At 38.7% G+C, this 23,238-nt stretch overlaps 1 protein-coding gene across 1 annotated transcript; it reads left to right on the top strand.

The window, feature by feature from the left end:
* Positions 1 to 692: 692 nt before the first annotated feature.
* On the top strand, positions 693 to 21,718 carry TNFRSF9 (TNF receptor superfamily member 9). The gene is made up of 7 exons (XM_060029342.1): positions 693 to 792; positions 1,762 to 1,869; positions 2,259 to 2,396; positions 2,936 to 3,002; positions 4,373 to 4,503; positions 5,008 to 5,142; positions 21,630 to 21,718. Exons 1-7 carry the CDS (start codon positions 693 to 695, stop codon positions 21,716 to 21,718), a joined length of 768 nt encoding a protein of 255 aa, XP_059885325.1.
* Positions 21,719 to 23,238: the final 1,520 nt, after the last annotated feature.

Below are 23,238 nucleotides of genomic sequence, written 5' to 3'. Positions count from 1 at the left end.
TAAGGATCAAGAATCTGGCCTATAGAGATTGTTGGACTCTTTAGTTTTCTGACTAGATGAGCTTTAAATCTCAAAATGAGCAGATACATGTCTATTAAGAAAATGTGATAATGAGTTGACCAAGGAGGTGTTTCAACATTTTAGCAACTAGGTGTTGAAATCCCACATGCTGTTTGGACAAAGGGAGAATAGTAATAATGAGATGTCTTCTCACTGAGCTGAACTGTTGGATGCCCCTGACAGATTCTCTCTTTAAGGACTATATTTCAGGGGCAGCAAGCCACAGGCATTGTTGAAATCTAGACGCTAATGCTAAATATCTATGAAAGTCCCCAAAAGTTCTTGCTATTGTTATTTCTGCATTTCAGCAAAACATGTTGGAAAGTACACTCTTAGACTTTGGCAAATCTACAGAAAGCTATGTGTTGAGTCATGCTTCTCTTATCCTAGAAGTTTCTATGAATTTGCTACCTTTTCCATGGTATTCCATCATTAATTTTTCCTGCAAACCCTGAGTTATGATCGTGTAGAATTGTACAGATGATAGCTGAACTGTAGGTAATTCTGAAAGGAGAAACCACCTCATCCTAGGAAACTTTCACCTTTTGCAGAGTGGTACATGTGAAACCAGCTACTTTGATTAAAATTCTTTTGGAATTTGCTTGGCTAATACGTCTCTGCAAGATTTCATCATGGGAAATTGCTATTACAACATAGTGGCTACTGTGCTGTTGGTCATGAATTTCGAGAGGACAAGATCATTGCAGGATTTCTGCAGTAACTGTTCAGCGGGTAAGGACCAAATTAACATGTGTGCTTGATCTGTTCTGCTGAAAACATGGTTCAGTTAGTCTGGTAGTCATGGCGTATGAGCTCTGTTTTAATGATTTTTTTAAAAAATTGAACTATAGCTGATTTACAATATTGTGTTAGTTTCAGGCATACGGCAAAGATATTTATATATATATATGTATATTACAAGATATTGAATATAGTCCCCTGTGCTGTACAGTAGGTCCTTGTTGTTTATCTATTTTATATACAGTGGTGTGTATCTGTTAATCCCAAACTTCTAATTTATCCCTCCCCCGCAATAATGATCTTTGATTCATTCATTTACAAGAACCTGCATTACATTTCTTGAATGCTACATCTTAGCTGTGTGAATGCAGGCTTGTCACTTAAACTCTTGTGCTCCAGCTTCATCATCTGGGGATGATAGGAGAACCTATCTCATAGGATTGATTGCTGGGAGGATCCTATGATGGGCTTAGATCAGTGCACGGCACAGGGAAAGACCTCAACAAATGTTAGTTTTGCGTGTGCAGACAGTGCTCAGACTGGGGGGTGCAGCAGGGAATAAGCAAGTGGCAGGAGGCTTAACAGAGTGGGAAAAGGCAGACACCTTTCAACTGTAGTGTGCCAATAAAGGACATTGATCTCCTGAATCCAGTCACTGGTGTCCTGGATTAATCATGAGAAATCATTCTGTTTTATTCAATAGGTAAAGGAAACTATTTTCCTTCCATTGATTTTTTTGTTGCAATATCTATACTTTGTTATTTTTAATTCTGTGATTATGCTTAGGGCAATCTTTCAAATGGATAATTTAAAACAGTCAATCAACAAATAAAGTCTATCACTGTGGTACCTAGAAAACGAATCTTTGTTTCATATTCTGGTTTTCCTGTGAACCTCATAATGCTTTGGGTGATGATGGTCCATTGTCAAACATGTACAGCTCTTATCTACCCTTTTTAGGTACTTTCTGTGGGAAAAACAAGCATGAGCTTTGCACTCCTTGTCCTTCAAATAGTTTCTCCAGCACAAGTGGACAAAAGGCCTGTGACGTATGCAGGAAGTGTGAAGGTATGATTTAAAAGATATATTCTTCATCCAGATATGTGTTGGGAAGACAAGCTTTTATTCCCGCGTGTACTGATCTCTTTTGAAAATCTGAAGTGTCAAATAGGCTGGTTCCTCTGTTAATAGGAAGGTCCAGTAAAATAATTTACTGTAATAGCAACTATTGGTGGCTTGAGCTTTTTAAATATTAGAGGAAATATTCATTAGACAAGAGAGAATTTTTTAATTAGCAAAATGTAAAAAAGTCTTCTATAGATATTTAAAAGTCAACTTTATACTCTGAGACCATTAGGACCATTCTAAGTAGAACAAGCATGGTTTTTATTGCAGAACATAAATTTGCTTCCTGGATTTGGAGATCAAGGGTATTATAACACTGGGGGACTTTGTAGGTGTTTTCAGGACCAAGAAAGCGTGTTCCTCCACCAGCAATGCAGAGTGTGAGTGTGTGCCGGGATTCTACTGCCTGGGAGAAGGATGTAACATGTGTGAAGAGGACTGTAAACAAGGTCAAGAATTAACAAAAGAGGGTAGGTTTCCTCTTCTATCTAGTGCCAATTTGTGGTCTAGTCATATGTTGTTAACTTAGTTCTTGGTCCTTTGATTACAAAATAAAACGTAGATTTGTAGAACCTTTAAGTAATAGTAATGAACTGCTAAGTATCTGATATTTACAAAATTATTCCTCAATCAATGGAAATAATTTGAAATCACATTCATTTTTCACCAGAACCATGCCTTTTCATGCATCCTATACATGCATATACAATACTCTATGTACAACTAGAATAAAACCTTTAGTCGCATTAAGGTTTCATTTCAAGAAAAACGGTTGAACAATCTATGTAGATTGTATTCAGTTAATGACTTTATTATGGGATTATGTTCATCACAAACTATTCAAGAAGAATTGTTCATCACTAATGAAATTCAGGAAGAATTGTTAGACAATCGGTACGGATTTTATTAAGTTAATGACTTTATTATTATGTGATCATGTTCATTACAGAGAAAGTTAAAAATGATTAAAATGCTTCCTTTTTTATTATTCCTTTAATTTTTACAAAAGGTTGTAAAGACTGTTCCTTTGGGACATTTAATGATCGGGAACATGGTGACTGTAAACCTTGGACAGAGTACGTATCATTTCTTTCTGCTTACAACATAAAGTATCTGGCTTAACTTTTCTAAAGACAAGGAATGTGATCACTGATGCTTTTTTAAACCTATCAAGTGTAGACATAGAATAACATGCAAATAGGTGGTATGGGAACAGTATGGGGTAATTGTGACTAGATTGCCAAAGTGGGCATTTTCTCCAGAAGTACTGCCCAGAACAATGAGGTCAGATTTGCCAGTGGAACTTAGCTACTGTCTGCCCCAGGTGTCCTTCTGTGTCCTTCCAATCTCTTTGCTGCCTCTGACTTTCCCCCAGTGATCAACCCACCTTCAAGTGTTCAGTGCCAGCATTGATAATGTTACAGAAGAGGGTAAAGTATGTTTCCTTCCCTCAAAAGCTTTAACATAGTCTTGGGGAAACAAGACTACCACAGGTAATAAAATAACCAACAGTGTATTTTTTACACCTTTGTTCTTTTTGCCTTTGATCTTCTTACTAGAAAATCATTTTTATCATTATTTTACATTTACATTCTTATTGTGTGTTACAAAAGTATTGGTCCATAACAGATTAGAAAGTTGTTTTTGTTGTTTTTTGTTTGTTTGTTTGTCTTTTGACACAAATAGTTCAGAGCAGGGAAGTGAGTCTGCATGGACAGTGGGATCGAACTGGGTTTTGGAGAATAGGTGGGTTTGTTTTAGATAAAAAGAGGCAGGGGAAAGACACAGGACAATGATGATGGTGATGTGGACAATGATGATGGATGGCTACCGTTTACAGGGAGTAAGTCAGGCACGTAGTGTCGTTTACTCTTCACAACAGCCCTGGGACATGTATATCTTATTTTTCAGATGAGAAAACTGAGGCTTAGAGCGATTTCCCAACTTGCCCAAGGTCATTCTACGAAGGGACCGAGCCAGGGCTCAAACCCTGGTCAGTCTGATGCCAACACATCAGACTGACCAGGAGTCTCCTAACTAGCCTGGGAGTTAGGAGCTCCTAACCCTAGGCTAACTTGTCTGTCCTTCCTGTGTGCCAGAGATGGTCAAATATGCTTAAGAAGGTGGGGGTGAGAGACTAACCAGGCAACAGCCTGAAGTAAGCTGTCGTGGGACAGGACTCCCCAGCCCGGGAAGAAAGAAGAATCCAATTAGGTAGATAGAGTGGGATGAATTGTGGAGAGCCACGAAAGCCAAGTGAACATTGGTAGAAGCCCAGATGGTCAAGTAGAAGTTTTTCAAAATATCTTTGCTTTGCCTATGAACCCAGATCCACACATCTTTTTCACCAGAACTGCTTTCCTGGGTAGAAAATGTCAGTCTTTTTTAATTAGAATGATCCGTACCTGAATTAATGATTTGAACTCTTTTCATTGGACCATCTAAGCTGTTCTTTGGATGGGAAGTCTGTCCTTGTGAATGGGACGAAGGAAAGCGATGTGGTATGCGGACCGGCATCAGCTGACTTCTCTCCAGGTGCATCCTCCACCGTCATGCCTGCCCCTGGGGGAGAGCCAGGTAGCTGGTTTGTTGCTGTTAAATCAAATGAATGTATGTGGCCATTCGGATTGGTGTCTAAGTCACTCCTGATGCCTTGCATCTCTGCCTCTAGCAGGCACCTCGACATGCCTTCCTCCTCTTACCCTGGCTTCCAGGGACCCATCCATTTCTTCGGGTGCTTCTTATTCACTCTGAATTCCACATTAGTAAGCAGAGCGAGGTGAGACTGCACCCAAGCAGACATTACACCTTTGATAACGCCAAGTAATGGCGATTATAAAGTTCCATGTTTCCTATAGGCTAGAAAGGCCAAACCACTTAATTTCTGTGGGCTTCTAGGAAAATGACTAAGGTTGTAAAAAACGTTTTCTTAACAAGCAGGCAAGTTTACTAAGATAGCTGGTGGGAGATGCCCAAGGCACGACTTCCCATGCTTAAGGGTTTACAAACGCAAATATAAATATCAGCATATTTGCAAACTTTTATTTTTGTCTGAATTTCTCCTTTTGTTCTGTTTTAAAGGTCACACCAACCGGATCATTATCTTCTTTCTTGCACTGACGTCGACTGCAGTGCTGTTCTTGGCGTCCTTCGTGGTGCTCCGTTTCTCTGTGGTTAAACAGGGCAGAAAGAAGCTTCTGTATATATTCAAACAACGTAAGAGGAACATAAAAGTGTTAGATATGAGCCTTTTTATAAAAAAAAAACTATTTATTTATTTATTTTTGGCTGCATTGGGTCTTCGTTGCTGCGCGCGGGCTTTCTCTAGCTGCGGTGAGCGGGGGCTACTCTTCATTGCGGTGCACGGGCTTCTCATTGCGGTGGCTTCTCTTGCTGCGGAGCACGGGCTCTAGGCTTGAGGGCTTCAGTAGTTGTGGCACATGGGCTCAGTAGCTGTGGCTCGCGGGGTTAGTTGCTCCGTGGCATGTGGGATCTTCCCGGACCAGGGCTCGAACCCGTGTCCCCTGCGTTGACAGGTGCATTCTTAACCACTGTGCCACCAGGGAAATTCATTATGAGCTTTTTGAGGCTAGGCTTTTTACAGTAGAAAGAGAAAGATGATTTGTTTTAAGTTACAGAAGCTAGGTTAGTATAGCACAGTGGTTATCAAGTGGGACAATTTGGCCCCCAAGGGGACATCTGGCAATGCCTGGAGAGTTTTGGTGGTCACAGTCTAAGCGGTGGGGTAGGGAGTGCTTTGCTCCTGGCATCTAGTGAGTGGAGTTCAGCGATGCTGCTAAATTTCCTACAATACACAGGACGGCCCCACCACAGAGAGTTAGCCGTCCCCAGATGTCAGTGATGCTGACGTGGAGAAAGCCTGGTGATGGCAGCCCATAATCCGAAGGTGCCAGAAAAATGCCCACTTGAAGTACGCTGCAGCCTTGGGCCACTGTGTGTGTGTGTGTGTGTGTGTGTGTGTGTGTGTGGCCACTCAGCTGTGGATACAGGACCCTGACAAAGAGGAATCAAAAATAACGTTGCCCCATCTCGCACTTCTCCTCTGGCTGATGAATGGCTTTAACCTGAACTAGACCCACAGCTAGAAGAAGGCCTAGAGAACAAGGAGGGAGCTTAAAGTGGGTCTAATGAGATGAATTATTAGGACAGGGATCTGGATTAAATGAGAAATTTCAATAATGGATGCCATTCATGAAGCCAGATAGTATTTCTATAAGGAACTGGGCAAGTGCCTGGCACAGGGTCAATACTCACTAAATGAATGCTATTAACATTTATTCCAAAAGGCTTAGAGATGGGGGCAATCTGCATTTTTCTTTTCTTTTTTTTTTTTCTTTTTTTTTGCGGTACGCGGGCCTCTCACTGTTGTGGCCTCTCCCGTTGCGGAGCACAGGCTCTGGACGCGCAGGCTCAGCGGCCATGGCTCACGGGCCCAGCCGCTCCGCAGCATGTGGGATCTTCCCGGACCGGGGCACGAACCCGTGTCCCCTGCATCGGCAGGCGGACTCTCAACCACTGCACCACCAGGGAAACGCTGCATTTTTGTCTTTGTGGAGAACAGAACCATAGATAGCAGGCTAGACTTACTAAGAGGGATTCATGTATAGGAGGAGCGCTCTGAGAGCTCTGTGATGTAGCCCAAGCCACCATAAGACTAGAGAGTGTCAGTTTGTGGGTTGTTAAAAATATAGGAGGGGAAGTATTAGCAAAGTCTTCTCTAAAGATGCAGTACACTAATTTGTATAAAGTTTCTTTCTGAAAACAATATAAAACTTTTGAACATTTTGAAATATACAGGAAAATGCATAGGCATAAAGTTTAACAAACTGTAAGACGAACACCTGTGTAACTCTACCCAGGTCAAGAAACAGAACATACTCTGCTCCCCGGAAGCGCTTCTTGTGTTCCTTCCAGATGAAAACCTTCCTTCCACTAGTGCTAACCACAACTAGATTCTTACGGTGTTCACTTCCTTGCTCTTATTTATAGTTTTGCTACCTAAAAACAGGGTTTAATTTAGTTGCTTGTGAACTTCAGACAAGTGGAATCACACTGTATCTGTTCTACATTTTCCTTCCCCTTTTCACTCAACTTTGTATCTTTATGATTCATCCACGTGTGGCATTTATCTTTAGTTGATTTCCAGTGTTGAATACTCTTCTCTTGAATGACTGTATCATAGTTTGTTTACCCATCTTAATATTCCTGGACACTTGGGTTGTTTCCAATTTGGGGCTCTTACAGACAGTGATATTTGAATATTTTTGTCTACGTATCTCAGTACACATAAGCACATGTTTCTGTTTTTGTTTTGTTTTTAACCTGGGAATAAAATTGCTGGGACATGAGGAATGTGTATCTTGGTCCTTAGTACTAGATTTACCAAACTGTTTTCCAGAATAATAGACCTCATTTACACTTTCACAGCAGCATATGAGAGTTCTTTTTGCTCCAACCCTTGCTACTACCTAGTGTCATCAGACTTCTTAATTTTTATCTGTCTGGTGGGTGTATAGTAGTATCTCGTGGTTTTAATTTGCATTTCCCTGATTACTAGTGAGACTGGACATCTTTTCATGTTATATTGGTCATTTGGATTTCCTCTCTTGCAAAGTGCCTGATCTTTTGAGCCTTTTCCCACTGGGTTGTTTGTCCTTTTCTTATTAACCTATAGGAATGTTTTAGTCTACTGTTCATGTGCTGCAAATATATTTTCCGACCCTGTGGGTTGACTCTCTTTTTGAGGTCTAAACCTCTGATTTAAGCTTTAAGTTCTCACTGAAACCTCTGTTTTAAACAACTATCCCTCCCAGCTTTACCCCAATCTACAGTAAAGGTCTTTATAAAATGATTTTCAAAAGTACTTATGAGTAATTAGTGAGTTTCAATGGAAAAGTAATCCATTTAAAAAATTTTTAGGTTATTTTTAAAAACTTTCTATTTTGAAATAGGGATTCACAAGAAGTTGTAAAAACAGTACAGAAAAATCTTATGTGCCACTCCTGGGGTTACATCGTACGTAACTACAGTACAATATCAAAACCAGGCAACTGACATTGGCACATGGCGTGTGTTTAGTTTACTGTATGTCATTTTATCACATGTGTAGTTTGGTGTAAACCACTAGCACAATCAAAATACAGAACTATTCCATCGCCACAAAGTCTCCTCCTGCTAGTGTTTATACTCCAAACACTCCCTTTCCCCCACCATCCCTAACCCCTCATAACTACAGATATGTTTTCCATCTCTGTAATTTTGTCATTTCAAGAATGTTATATAAATAGTATCATACGATATATAAATGGATCATAAATAAGAGACCTTTTAAGACTGGCTTTTTCCCCTCAGCAAATGCCATTGAGATCCGTCTGAGTTGTGTTTCAATAGTTGACTCTTTTTTATTGCTGACTAGTGTTGTAAGGTGAGGTTGTACCACAGTGTGTTTTACCATTCACCTATCGAGAGACATTTTGGTTGTTTCCAGTTTATGACTGTTACATTAGAGCTGCTATGAATAATCAAGTACAGATCTGTGTGGACATAAGTTTCCATATCTTTAAGATAAATGCCCAGGAGTGCAATTACTGGGTCATATGCTAAGTATGTATTTAGTTTTTTAAGAAACTGCTAAACACTTTTCCAGAGGAGTTGTACCATTTAACATTCCACCAGCAACGTAGGAGAGTTTCTCCTCATCTTCACCAGCAGTTTGTATTGCAGCAATTTTTAATTTCAGCTGTTCTAATAGGTATGTACTGATATCTCACTGTGGTCTTAATTTGCCTTTCCCTAAGGGTTGAACATCTTTTCATGTACTTATTTCCCATCTGTATATCTTCTTCAGTGAAATGTTCCTTCATGTCTTTTACCCATTTTCTAACTGGACTCTTTGTTTTACTTTTGACATTTGAGAGTTTTTTATATCTCCTCGATATGAGTCCTTTATCAGATGTGAGGTTTGTAAGTATTTTCTCCCAGTCTGTAGCTTGCCTTTTCATCCTCTTCACATGATCTTCTGCAGACAAAAAGTGTTTAATTTTGATGAAGGCCAATTGGCCAATTTTTTTCATTTATGGGATTATGCCGAAGAACTCTTTACCAAGTCCTAGGTCCCAAAGATTTAGACTTTCTCCTATGTTATCTTCCAAAGGTTTTCTATTTAAATCTATGCTTCATTTTTAGTTAAGTTTTGTATAAGGTGTGAGAGTTTCAAGTCAATATTTTAAAATTATTTTTATTTTTTTTTTTGCTGATGGGTGTCCAACAGCTTCAGCATCATTTATTGAGAAGATTATCCTTCCTCCATTGAATTGCTTTTGCACTTTTGTCAAAAATCAGTTGGCTGTACTTGTGTGGGGACTCTTTCTGGTTTCTCTCTTCTGTTCCACTGATATGTGTGCTTTACCTTCTGCCAATACCACACAGTCTTGGTTACGGTAGCTGTAAAACAGTCTTGAAATTGGCTATAGGGTAGAGTGAGTCCTCCCACGTTATTCTTCTTTTTCAAAATTGTTTTGGCTATTCTAGTTTGTTTGCATTTCTATACAAATTTTAGATAATCTTATCCCTATCTGCAAAAAGTCGGCTGGGATTCTGATAGCAATTGTGTTAAATCTGTATATCAATTCAGGGAGAATTGACATCTTTACTATGTTAACTATTCCTATCCATGAACACAGTATGTCTCTCCATTGAGGTATATTTTCTTTGATTTCTTTCATCAGCATTTTGTGGTTTTCAGCATACAAGTCCCACACATGTTTTGTTAAATTTAGGCCTTAGTATTTACATTTAACAATTGCAGATGATATGGTATCTTAAATTTTGGTTTTGACGTGTTCATTGCTAGTATATAGAAATACAGTTGGTTTTTGTAGTTTGATTTTGTGTCCTGTGATTTTGCTGAACTTGCTTACTAGTTCTAGGTTATTTTGTAGATTCCTTGGGATTTTTTACATAGACTGTAGTGTCATCTGCAAAAAAAAATAGCTTTATTTCTTTTCATTTCCCATCTATATGCCTTTTATTTCTTTTCTTGTCTTATTATTCTGGCTAGAATGTCCAGTACTATGTTGCATAAGAGTGGCGAGAGGGAACATCTTCGCCTTGCTTCTAATCTTTGGGGAAAAGCATTCAGTCTTTCACCAGTAGGTATGATGTGAGCTACAGAGTTTTAGTAGCTATTCTTTATCAAGTTGAGAAAGTGTTCTGAAGATTTTTTTTTTTTTTAATCATGAAGGAGGGTTGAATTTTGTCAGGTGCTTTTTTCTGTATCAATTGATTTGATTATGTGATTTTTCTTCTTTAGCCTGTTGAGATGATGAATGAGATAGATGGATTTTTGAATTTCAAACTAGCCTTGAATCCCTGGACTAAACTCCACTTAGTCATGGTATATAATTATTTTTATATATGTCTGAATTCTCTTCACTAATATTTTGTTAAGAATTTTTGCAGCTATACTCATGAGGAATATTGATCTGTGGTTTTCTTTTCTAGTACTGTCTTTGTCTGGTTTTGGTATCAGGGTAATATTGACTTCCTCAGATAAGTTGAGACATGTTCCGTCTTCTGTTTTCTGGAAGAAGTTGTGTAGAATTGGTGTTAATTCTTCTTTAAATAGTTTATAGAATTCTCTAGTGAAACTATCTGAACCTGGAGCTTTCTTTTTGGAGCTCCTTAATTACAAATTCAATTGCCTTAATAATTATAGGGACTCAAGTTATTTGATTCATACTGAGTGAATTGTGATAGTTTATGTTTTTTGAGGACTTGGTCCATTTCATCTAAGTTGTCAAATTTATGTGTTTAAGTTATTTATACTATTTCCTTACTATTTTTTGTTGTATGCAGGTCTGTAGTGATATCACCTACTGATATTGGTAATGTGTGTCTTCTCTCTTTTTTTTCTGAATCAGTCTTGATAGAGATTTGTCAATTTTATTGAACTTTTCAAAGAACCAGGTCTTTGTTTCATTGATTTGCTCTATTATTTTTCTGTTTTCAATTTCACTAGTTTCTGCTTTTACCTTTATTATTTCATTTCTTTTGCTTGCTTTGGATTTATTTTGTTCTTTTTCTATTCAGGTGGAAGCTTATGTTATTGGTTTGAGACATTTTCTCTTTCTTTTTTTTTAAATGATATAATGACCATTTCCAAGGTTAGTGCTTTATTTTTATATATTTTTTTCGTGGGGGGGATTATATTTTTTTAATTTAATTAATTAATTAATTTTTTGCGGTACGCAGGCCTCTCACTGTTGTGGCCTCTCCCGTTGTGGAGCACAGGCTCCGGATGCGCAGGCTCAGCAGCCATGGCTCAAGGGCCCAGCCACTCCGTGGCATGTGGGATCTTCCCGGACCGGGGCACGAACCCGTGTTGCCTGCATCGGCAGGTGGACTCTCAACCACTGCGCCACCCGGGAAGCCCTATTTATTATTTTATACAGCAGGTTCTTATTAGTCATCAATTTTATACACATCAGTGTATACATGTCAATCCCAATCTCCCAGTTCATCACACCACCTCCCCCCACGCAGCCGCTTTCCCCCCTTGGTGTCCATACGTTTGTTCTTTACATCTGTGTCTCAATTTCTGTCCTGAAAACTGGTTCATCTGTACCATTTTTCTAGGTTCCACATATATGCATTAATATACGATATTTGTTTGTCTCTTTCTGACTTACTTCACTCTGTATGACAGTCTCTAGATCCATCCACGTCTCTACAAATGACCCAATTTCATTCCTTTTTATGGCTAATATTCCATTGTATATATGTACCACATCTTCTTTATCCATTCATCTGTCGATGAGCATTTAGGGTGCTTCCATAACCTGGCTATTGTAAATAGTGCTGCAATGAACATTGGGGTGTATGTGTCTTTTTGAATTATGGTTTTCTCTGGGTATATGCCCAGTAGTGGGATTGCTGGATCATATGGTAATTCTATTCTTAGTTTTTTAAGGAACCTCCATACTGCTCTCCATAGTGGCTGTCCCACCAACAGTGCAAGAGGGTACCCTTTTCTCCACACCCTCTCCAACATTTGTTGTTTGTAGATTTTCTGATGATGCCCATTCTAACTGGTGTGAGGTGATACCTCATTGTAGTTTTGATTTGCATTTCTCTAATAATTAGTGATGTTGAGCAGCTTTTCATGTGCTTCTTGGCCATCTGTTTTGTCTTCTTTGGAGAAATGTCTATTTAGGTCTTCTGCCCATTTTTGGATTGGGTTGTTTGTTTTTTTAATATTGAACTGCATGTGATGTTTATATATTTTGGAGATTAATCCTTTGTCCATTGATTCATTTTTCAAATATTTTCTCCCATTTTGAGGGTTGTCTTTTCATCCTGTTTATGGTTTCCTTTGCTGTGCAAAAGCTTTGAAGTTTCATGAGGTCCCATTTGTTTATTTTTGTTTTTATTTCCATTACTCTAGGAGGTGGGTCAAAAAAGATCTTGCTGTGATTTATGTCAAAGAGTGTTCTTCCTATGTTTTCCTCTAAGAGTTTTATAGTGTCCGGTCTTACATTTAGATCTCTAATCCATTTTGAGTTTAGTTTTGTGTATGGTGTTAGGGAGTGTTCTAATTTCATTCTTTTACATGTAGCTGTCCAGTTTTCCCAGCACCACTTATTGAAGAGACTGTCTTTTCTCCTTTGTATATCCTTGCCTCCTTTGTCCTAGATTAGTTGACTATAGGTGTGTGGGTGTATCTCTGGGCTTTCTATCCTATTCCATTGATCTATGTTTCTGTTTTTGTGCCAGTATCATATTGTCTTGATTACTGTAGCTTTGTAGTATAGTCTGAAGTCAGAGAGTCTGATTCCTCCAGCTCCGTTTTTTGCCCTCAAGACTGCTTTGGCTATTCAGGGTCTTTTGTGTCTCCACACAAATTTTAAGATTTTTTGTACTAGTTCCGTAAAAAATGCCATTGGTAATTTGACAGGGATTGCATTGAATCTGTAGATTGCTTTGGGTAGTATAGTCATTTTCACAATATTGATTCTTCCAATCCAAGAACATGGTATATCTCTCCATCCGTTGGTATTATCTTTAATTTCTTTCATCAGTGTCTTATAGTTTTCTGCATACAGGTCTTTTGTCTCATTAGGTAGGTTTATTCCTAGGTATTTTATTCTTTTTGTTGCAATGGTAAATGGGAGTGTTTCCTTAATTTCTCTTTCAGATTTTTCATCATTAGTATATAGGAATGCATGAGATTTCTGTGCATTAATTTTGTATCCTGCAACTTTGCCAAATTCATTGATTAGCTCTAGTAGTTTTCTGGTGGCATTTTTTTTTTTTTTTTTTTTTTTTTTTTGCGGTACGCAGGCCTCTCACTGTTGTGGCCTCTCCCGTTGAGCAGCACAGCCTCCGGACCCGCAGGCTCAGCGGCCATGTCTAATGGGCTTAGCCACTCCGCGGCATGTGGGATCTTCCCGGACCGGGGCACGAACCCATGTCCCCTGCATCGGCAGGCGGATTCTCAACCACTGCACCACCACTGAAGCCCTGGTGGCATCTTTAGATTTCTCTATGTATAGTATCATGTCATCTGCAAAGTGACAGTGTTGTTTCTTCTTTTCTGATTTGGGTTCCTTTTATTTCTTTTTCTTCTCTGATTGCCATGGCTAGGAATTCCAAAACTATGTTGAATAATAGTGGTGAGAGTGGACATCCTTGTCTTGTTCCTGATCTTAGAGGAAATGCTTTCAGTTTTTCACCATTGAGAATGATGTCTGCTGTGTGTTTCTCATATATGGCCTTTAATATGTTGAGGTAGGTTCCCTCTATGCCCACTTTCTGGAGAGCTTTTATCATAAATGGGTGTTGAATTTTGTCAAAAGCTTTTTCTGCCTCTATTGAGATGATCGTATGGTTTTTATTCTTCCATTTGTTAAATGGTTTATCACATTCATTGATTTGCATATATTGAAGAAGGCTTGCATCCCTGGGATAAATCCCACTTGATCATGGTGTATGATCCTTTTAATGTGTTGTTGGATTCTGTTTGCTAGTATTTTGTTGAGGATTTTTGCATCTATATTCATCAGTGATATTGGTCTGTAATTTTCTTTTTTTGTGACATCTTTGTCTGGTTTTGGTATCAGGGTGATGGTGACCTCGTAGAATGAGTTTGGGAGTGTTCCTTCCTCTGCAATTTTTTGGAAGAGTTTGAGAAGGATGGGTGTTAACTCTTCTCTAAATGTTTGATAGAATTCACCTGTGAAGCCACCTGGTCCTGGACTTTTGTTTGTTGGAAGATTTTTAATCACAGTTTCAATTTCATTCCTTGTGATTGGTCTGTTCATATTTTCTATTTCTTCCTGGTTCAGTCTTGGAAGGTTATACCTTTCTAAGAATTTGTCCATTTCTTCCAGGTTGTCCATTTTATTGGCATAGAGTTGCTTGTAGTAGTCTCTTAGGATGCTTTGTATTTCTGTGGTGTCTCTTGTAACTTCTCCTTTTTCATTTCTAATTTTATTGATTTGAGTCCTCTCCCTCTTTTTCTTGATGAGTCTGGCTAATGGTTTATCAATTTTGCTTATCGTCTCAAAGAACCAGCTTTTAGTTTTATTGATCTTTGCTATTGTTTTCTGTGTTTCTATTTCATTTATTTCTGCTCTGATCTTTATGATTTCTTTCCTTCTGCCAACTTTGGGTTTTGTTTGTTCTTCTTTCTCTAGTTCCTTTAGGTGTAAGGTTAGTTGTTTATTTGAGAGTTTTCTTGTTTCTTGAGGTAGGCTTGTATAGCTATAAACTTACCTCTTAGAACTGCTTTTGCTGCATCCCATAGGTTTTGGATCATCGTGTTTCATTGTCATTTGTCTCTAGGTAATTTTTGATTTCTTAAGTGATCTCTTGGATATTTAGTAACATATTGTTTAGCATCCATGTTTTGTGTTTTTTACGGTTTTTCCCTGTAACTGATTTCTAATCTCATAGCGTTGTGTTCAGAAAAGATGCTTGATGTGATTTCAGTTTTCTTAAATTTACTGAGGCTTGATTTGTGCCCCAAGATGTGATCTATCCTGGAGAATGTTCCATGTGCACTTGAGAAGAAAGTGTAATCTGCTGTTTTTGGATGGAATGTCTTCTAAATATTAATTAAATCTCTCTGGTCTATTGTGTCATTTAAAGCTTCTGTTTCCTTATTTATTTTCATTTTGGATGATCTGTCCATTGGTGTAAGTGAGATGTTAAAATCCCCCACTATTATTGTGTTACTGTCGATTTCCTCTTTTATAGCTGTTAGCAGTTGCCTTATGTATTTAGGTGCTCCTATGTTGGGTGCATATATATTTATAATTGATATATCTTCTTCTGAGATTGATCCCTTGATCATTATGTAGTGTCCATCCTTGTCTCTTGTAAGATTCTTTATTTTAAAGTATATTCTATCTGATATGAGTATTGCTACTCCAGCTTTCTTTGGATTTCCATCTGCATGGAATACCTTTTTCCATCCTCTCACTTTCAGTCTGTATGCGTTCCTAGTTCTGAAGTGGGTCTCTTGTAGACAGCATATAGATGGATCTTGCTATTCAACAAGCCTGTGTTTTTTGGTTGGAGCATTTAATCCATTCACATTTAAGGTAATTATCAATATGTATGTTCATATGACCATTTTCTTAATTGTTTTGGGTTTGTTTTTGTAGGTCCTATTCTCTTGTGTTTCCCACTTAGAGAAGTTTCTTTAGCATTTGTTGTAGAGCTGGTTTGGTGGTGCTGAATTCTCTTAGCTTTTGCTTATCTGTAAAGCTTTTGATTTCTCCATCAAATCTGAATGAGATGCTTGCTGTGTAGAGTAATCTTGGTTGTAGGTTCTTCCCTTTCATCACTTTAAGTATATCATGCCACTCCCTTCTGGTTTGTAGAGTTTCTGCTGAGAAATCAGCTGTTAACCTTATGGGAACTCCCTTGTATGTTATTTGTCATTTTTCCCTTGCTGCTTTCAATTGTTTTTCTTTGTCTTTAATTTTTGCCAGTTTGAGTACTATGTGTTTCAGCGTGTTTCTCGTTGGGTTTATCCTGTATGGGACTCTCTGCACTTCCTGGCCTTGGGTGGCTATTTCCTTTCCCATGTTAGGGAAGTTTTTGACTATAATCTCTTGAAATATTTTCTCTGGTCCTTTCTCTCTCTCTTCTCCTTCTGGGACCCCTGTAATGCGAATGTTTTTGCGTTTAATGTTGCCCCAGAAGTCTCTTAGGCTGCCTTCATTTCTTTTCATTCTATTTTCTTTATTCTGTTCTATGGCAGTGAATTCCACCATTCTGTCTTCCAGATCACTTATCCGTTCTTCTGCCTCAGTTATTCTGATATTGAATCCTTCTAGTGTAGCTTTCATTTCACTTATTGTATTGTTCATCTCTGTTTGTTTGTTCTTTATTTCTTCTAGGTCTTTGTTAAACATTTCTTGCATCTTCTCGATCTTTGCCTCCATTCTTTTTCCGAGGTCCTGGATCATCTTCACTATCATTATTCTGAGTTCTTTTTCTGGAAGGTTGCCTATCTCCATTTCGTTTAGTTGTTTTTCTGGGGTTTTATCTTGTTCCTTCATCTGGTACATAGCCCTCTGACTTTTCATCTTGTCTATCTTTCTGTGAATGTGGTTTTCGTTCCACAGGCTGCAGGACTGTAGTTCTTCTTGCTTCTGCTGTCTGCTCTCTGGTGGATGAGGCTATCTAAGGAGCTTGTGCAAGCTTCCTGATGAGAGGGACTGGTGGTGGGTAGAGCTGGCTGTTGCTCTGGTGGGCAGAGCTCAGTAAAACTTTAATCCACTTGACTGCTGATGAGTGGGGCTGGGTTCCCTCCCTGTTGGTTGTTTGGCCTGAGGCGACCCAACACTGGAGCCTACCTGGGCTCTTTGATGGGGCTAGTGACAGACTCTTGGAGGGCTCACGCCAAGGAGTACTTCCCAGAACTTTTGCTACTAGTGTCCTTGTCCCCCTGGTGAGCCACAGCCACCCCCCACGTCTGCAGGAGACCCTCCAACACTAGCAGGTAGGTCTGGTTCAGTCTCCTATGGGATCACTGCTCCTTCCCTGGGTCCCGATGCGCACACAACTTTGTGTGTGCCCTCCAGGAGTGGAGTCTCTGTTTACCCCAGTCCTGTCAAAGTACTGCAATCAAATCCCACTGGCCTTCAAAGTCTGATTCTCTAGGAATTCCTCTTCCCGTTGCCAGACCCCCAGGTTGGGAAGCTGACGTGGGACTCAGAACCTTCACTCCAGTGGTGGACTTCTGTGGTATAAGTGTTCTCCAGTCTGTGAGTCACCCACCCAGCATTTATGAGATTTGATTTTACTGTGATTGCACCGCTCCTACCATCTCATTGTGGCTTCTCCTTTGTCTTTGCATGTGAGGCATCTTTTTTGATGAGTTCCAGTGTCTTCCTGTCGATGATTGTCCGGCAGCTACTTGTGATTCTGGTGTTCTCTCAAGAGGGAGTGAGTGCAGGTCCTTCTACTCCGCCATCTTGGTTCCGAACCTTGGGACTTTTTGTCTTTCTAATATAAGAACTTCACATTATAAATTTCTTTCTCAGTACTGAATTAGCTGCATCCACACATTTTGATATGTTGTTTTTTTCATTTTCATTCAGTTTGGTGTATTTTTTGTTTTTCTCTTGATTATTTAAAAGTGTGTTTTTCAGTTGCCAAGTTTTTGGTGATTTTCTTGTTTTCTTTCTGCTGTTGACGTGTATTTTAATTCCACTATAATAAGAGGACACTCTCTGTATGATTTCTTTTAAATTTGCTGAGGTTTGGTTCATGGTCCAGGTTACTGTCTATCTTGGTCTCTGTTCTATAGACACTTGAAAAGATGGGTGGAGTGTTCTTAAATATTGATTTGATCCTGTTGATTGATAATGTTGTTGAGTTCTTCTATATCATTGCTGATTTTCTGTCAAGTGTTTCTATCAACTCTTGGGAGAAGGCCATTTAATTCTTCAAATATAATTCTGGATTTGTATATTTCTCATTTCAGTTTTGTCAGTTTTGTTTCACCTATTTTGTAGCTCTGTTGCTTGTTGTATACATATTTAGTACTGCTATGCCTTCTTGGTGAATTAACTCTTATAATTATGTAAGGTCCCTCTCTATGTCTGGTTTTCTTTGCTCTGAAGTCTACTTTATCTGATAGTAATACAGCCACTCCTGCTTTTTTAAAAATTAATAATATACATGGTATATCTTTTTCCATCCTTTTATTTTCAACCTTCCCACATTTTTATATTTGAAGTGAATTTCTTATAGACTACATACAATGGTCACACTACTAATTTCTATCTTTTGATTGGTACATTTAAACAATGTACATATATTGTAATTATTTATATGATAGGGCTCAAGATATTATTTTATTTTTTTGTTTTCTGTTTGCTTTCTCTGGCATTCATTTCTCTGTTTTCTTTTTCTGCATTCCTGTGGATTACTTGAACATTTTTTAGAATTCCATTTTGGTTCATCTTTTTTTTTTTTTGCGGTACGCGGGCCCCTCACTGCTGCAGCCTCTCCCGTTGCGGAGCACAGGCTCTGGACGTGCAGGCCCAGCATCCATGGCCCACGGGCCCAGCTGCTCCATGGCACGTGGGATCCTCCTGGACCGGGGCACGAACCCGCGTCCTCTGCCTCAGCAGGCGGACTCTCAACCACTGCGCCACCAGGGAAGCCCTCCTTATATTTTTCGAGTGTATCTCTGTATAGCTCTTGTGTGGTTGCTCTAAGTACCATACATATTTATATAGACTACATCAACATTTTAACAGTTTGAAAAAAGTATAGAAATCTTACCTCCTTTTACATCCTTTTAACCTCTTCCAATTTATAATATACTTGCCTAAAATATTTCTGCTACATGCTTTGAGAACCATCTTAGTGTTATAATTTTTGCTTCAACCATCAAACATAATTTAGAAAACTCAAGAGAAAGAACGTTTATTTTATTTACCCATATATTTGCTCTTTCTGTTGTTCTTTCTTCCTTCCTGATGTTCCAAGATACCTTTTTTTTAATCATCTCTCTTCTGTTCAGAGAATTTTCTTGAGCCATTCTTTTAGGGTAGGCTTTCTTTTGTCTGAAAATTTCTTGATTTCCCCTTCACTCCTGAAAGATATTTTCACTGGATATAGAATTTGGGCTTGAGAGTTCTTTTCTTTAAGCACTTGAAAAATGTTGTGCTACTTCTTCTGGCCTGCCTGGTTTCTGGTAAGAAATTCACTGTCATTCAATTTGTTTTTCCCCTATAAGTGATGTGTTGCTTCTCGCTGGCTGCTTTCAAGATTTCTTTCTTTCTTTCTTTTTTTTCTTTTTTTCTTTTTTTGGTTTTTCGTTTTCCAAACTTAAACTACAATGTATCTTGGTGTGGATTTCTTTGGATTATCCTGTTTAGCATTCACTTAGCTTCCTGAATCTGTAGATTTATGACTTTTTCCAGATTTGGGAAATTTTTGGCCATTATTCCTTCAAATACTTTTTCAGCCCTACTCTCTTTCTCTTCTTCTTCAAGGACTCCAATGACATGATATTAAGTTTTTTTGGCTATAGCCCCACATGTCTCTGAGGCTTTGTTCATTTTTTTCCCTAGTCTTTTCTCTCTGTTGTTCACATTGGGTAATGATTCTTTCCTTTGTCTTCTCCATTCTTGTGCTGAGCCCATTCATTGATATTTTACATTTTGGTTATTGTAATTTTTCAGTTCTAAAATTGTCACCTGGTTCTTTTTTAAAATTTTCTTTTCTTTTTTTAATTTGTTTCAAATGTGTTCCCAATTGCTTGTTGAAGCTTCTTTTTTTTTTACCATGCCACGCAGCTTGTGGGATCTTTGTTCCTCCAACCAGGGATTGAACTTGGGCCCTCAGCAGTGAAACTGCTGAGTCTTAGCCACTGGACCATCAGGGAATTCCGTGAGACATCTTTATGATGGCTGCTTTAACGTCCTTGCCAGATAACTCTAACATCTATATCACCTAGATGCTAGCATCTGTTGCCTTTTCTTATTCAAGTTGAGATCTTCCTGGTTCTTAGAATGACAAGTGATTTTTTTAAAAATTGAAACCTAGACATTGGCTATGATGTTATCAGACTTTGGATATAATTGAAAGCTGGTGTTTATTCAGGGTTCCTCTAACACCACTCTGGCAGAGGAAGGAGGATGCTGCCAGGTGGAGGTGGAAGTCCAGGTTCTATACTAGACCTCCTGGGGGTGGTAGATCCTTGTTATTCCTCCCCACTAAGCTCCCACAGATACTACCCTGTCTGGGATGAGGAAAGACACTTTGTTCCTGCTCCCCACATGGTTTCCACTGACACTGAATGGGTGGGGGGTGGGGTGGCCTTGTTACTGTTGAGTGGTGGTGAAGTCCTAGCTCTCCACTCGGACTCCTCTGATGCTGCCCCAATGAGGATGTGGCAGTGAGCCTTGATAGAGCTTGGCAAGGGTGTAAGTCTATGCTCTCTACTGTGTCTTTAGTGGTGTGCTTGGGTGTGGGTCCATGGTTTTTTTTGCTAGAGTAGAGCTGTGATTATCTAAAAGCTTTTAGTCTTGTTACTCTGCTCTTTTCCTGGTTTCATAGCTAGAGAGATCAGACTTCTCTTGGGGCATTTTTTTTTTATTAGCCTACTTCTCCAGTTCCCAGTCTGGGACATGTGAAACAGAGAGAATACTCAGGGAACTCAAGGCCATATTTCTCCTTGGGTTCCAAGCTCCTTAACTGGTCTGCTTTCTTGCCACCTTTCAGATTCCTCTTACATTTGTTATACATAAAACGTCCAGCCTTTTCAGCAATACTTGGCAGGAAGAATAGGGAAAAGTATGGCTACTGTATCTTTCCAGAAGCAGATTTCCATTTAAAAATTCATCTTTGATGCTATTTCAAAGGAAAAGAACGTCTCATTGGTATTCCTGGATGTCTTGCCAGGTTTTCATAAGTTCTTGGAGATAGTGTGCTTGTTGGGTTTTGGTTATTTTTTTATAGTAACAAGCAAGTAAAATTGGGGTAGGACCTTTTGCTTTGACAGGCTATAAAAATAATCTATATTTACTGGTGGGCTTGGGTGTGGGGATATAGTTATATATGTGTGTGTGTGTATATATATATGTATATATATATATAATTTAATATATATTTTAAGATTGAAAGTTGCTCGGCAATAACACAAATAGTATACACTACCATGTAAATGAAAATCTGGAAGCTAGTGCACAAATCAGTTCTTTACTTACTAATTGATGGAAGCAGTGGGAGTAACTTTAAAATCTCGATGCCATAAGCATTTCATTCAAAAGAAGCCATCTAATGTGTAATCTAAGTAACCCTCAAGACTAAAACATGTGCTGCTGAATTGAAACTACAGTTACGTTTGGCACATGACTAACTTTATGCTATAATGATTCATGCTCAAGACTGTTTTTAGCCTTTGTAGACAATAAAGAAACTAGTATTTTTCAGGACCAATAAAAAAGTATTTGGTACAACGAAAAAAAATCTTAAATAATCCTGAAAAAACGTTTATACTTGCTATTACCTCTCTTGCTGATGAGTTGGTTCAAACTAAAGTTGAAAATGTTTGCTGCTGAGAGATGTTCTGCAAATGGGATTTATGGAAAATGAATGTTAAATGATTCAAACAGACAACAAAAGATAACTCTCTTTTAAATTACTTTTAGCATTTATGAGACCAGTACAAACAGCCCAAGAGGAAGATGCCTGCAGTTGCCGGTTTCCAGAAGAAGAGGAAGGAGTGTGTGAACTGTGAAGAGGAAATCCACAGATGTGTTGGAACTCTCTTGAGAAGAATCACAGGAGAAATATGAGGGATCCCACTACTGTACCTTTCAAATTTAAAAACTCCATACTGGGTAATACCAACGGTTACCCTACCAAGTTTTTTTTCCTAACTGCTAACGACTTGGCCTTTCAAGATGTACCACTTTTAACAGAACAGAAAAATGGGACAGAAATGGTGGTAAAAGTGATATTTTCTAGATACTGCTTAAGAGGTTTGGGCTAGTTTTCTTGAAATCCAAAGAGAATTATATTTTAAATTTAATCATGTAGGCCAATCGTGCAGCTAAAATTATAATCAAAATCAATTCTATTTTTTTTTTTGGTGCTAATATGACATATGGCAATAGCCATAAGATGCAGGCACTATCCCCCATCAAATTTTCCATGGGTTCAATCATTCAACACAAGACATCCTCCATTGTCAGGGGAGAATGAGGACAGTCATCATCATTGCCCAAGTTTGGGGTCAAGAGCAAAAAACTAAAAAATAACAGACCTTGGGACTTCCCTGGTGGTCCAATGGTTAAGACACCTCACTCCCAATGCAGGGGACACAGGTTCAATCCCAGGTCAGGGAACTAAGAGCCTACATGCTGCACAATGTGGCCAAAACCAAACAAACAAACAAATGAACAAAAGAAGAAAAAGCAGACCTCGAGGAACAGTTTTGGAAAGAGTCAAATGTCCCTGCATATCCTTGGTCTTCTCCATCTTCCCATCTTCTGCCTTTGTCCTACTCCCCTCTGAGCCACAGCTTACTTTTTATTTTATTCTTAAAAACTTTAGCAGTAATATTTTATATACATAAACTAGTAAATGAAACAGGAGTGCAGACCCGTGATCACATAACCCAACCTGAGCGCTAGAGCAGGAGTTGCCAAACTCCCACGGGCCAAATCTGAGATGCCATGTGCCTTCATATAGTTTATGAACTAAGAATGGTTTTACATGTTTAAATAATCAAAAACAAATCAGAATAAGAATAATACCTCATGACGTATACAATTATCTGAAATTCAAATTTCAGAGTCCATAAGTAGTTTTCCTGGAGCACACAAGGCACCCTCAGGTGGCCTTTGCATTGCAACAACAGAGTTGAGTAGCTGTGACAGAGATTGTATGGCCCACAAAACCTAGAATATTTAATAAGTGACCCTTTATAGGGTCAAAGTCAGGATCAGAGCATCCAGCTGTGTGCTGCTTCCCTCCCTCATCTCCTGTCTACCTCCTCACCCCAACTCCAGGCAACTTCTCACAGGAATGTTGTCTCTCATTTCCTTGCTTAAAAGAAAATCACGTATCATATAATTATGTACCCCACAACTATTTTACTTAGTTTTGTTTGTTTTTGAGCTTTATGAACATGGTATTGTGCTGTATGGAGACTTGTGCTTTAATCACTCAGAAGTATATTTGTAAGCCATTCATGTTATTGTGTGTAGGTAGCTAGAATGCATTCATTTTGACTGCGGTACAGCTTTGCAAATA

Source organism: Delphinus delphis, chromosome 1, assembly GCF_949987515.2.
Source record: "Delphinus delphis chromosome 1, mDelDel1.2, whole genome shotgun sequence".
Classification (NCBI taxonomy): domain Eukaryota; kingdom Metazoa; phylum Chordata; class Mammalia; order Artiodactyla; family Delphinidae; genus Delphinus; species Delphinus delphis.
This window is presented reverse-complemented; position numbering and strand designations above follow the sequence as displayed.

What these genes read in the sequence shown, in the direction of transcription:
- TNFRSF9 (XM_060029342.1), top strand. Translation starts at nt 693, where the DNA reads ATGGGAAATTGCTATTACAACATAGTGGCTACTGTGCTGTTGGTCATG. An exon ending in CGTATGCAGGAAGTGTGAAG is followed by an intron (nt 1,870 to 2,258) that starts GTATGATTTAAA and finishes GGGACTTTGTAG; the next exon opens with GTGTTTTCAGGACCAAGAAA. An exon ending in TGCCCCTGGGGGAGAGCCAG is followed by an intron (nt 4,504 to 5,007) that starts GTAGCTGGTTTG and finishes TCTGTTTTAAAG; the next exon opens with GTCACACCAACCGGATCATT.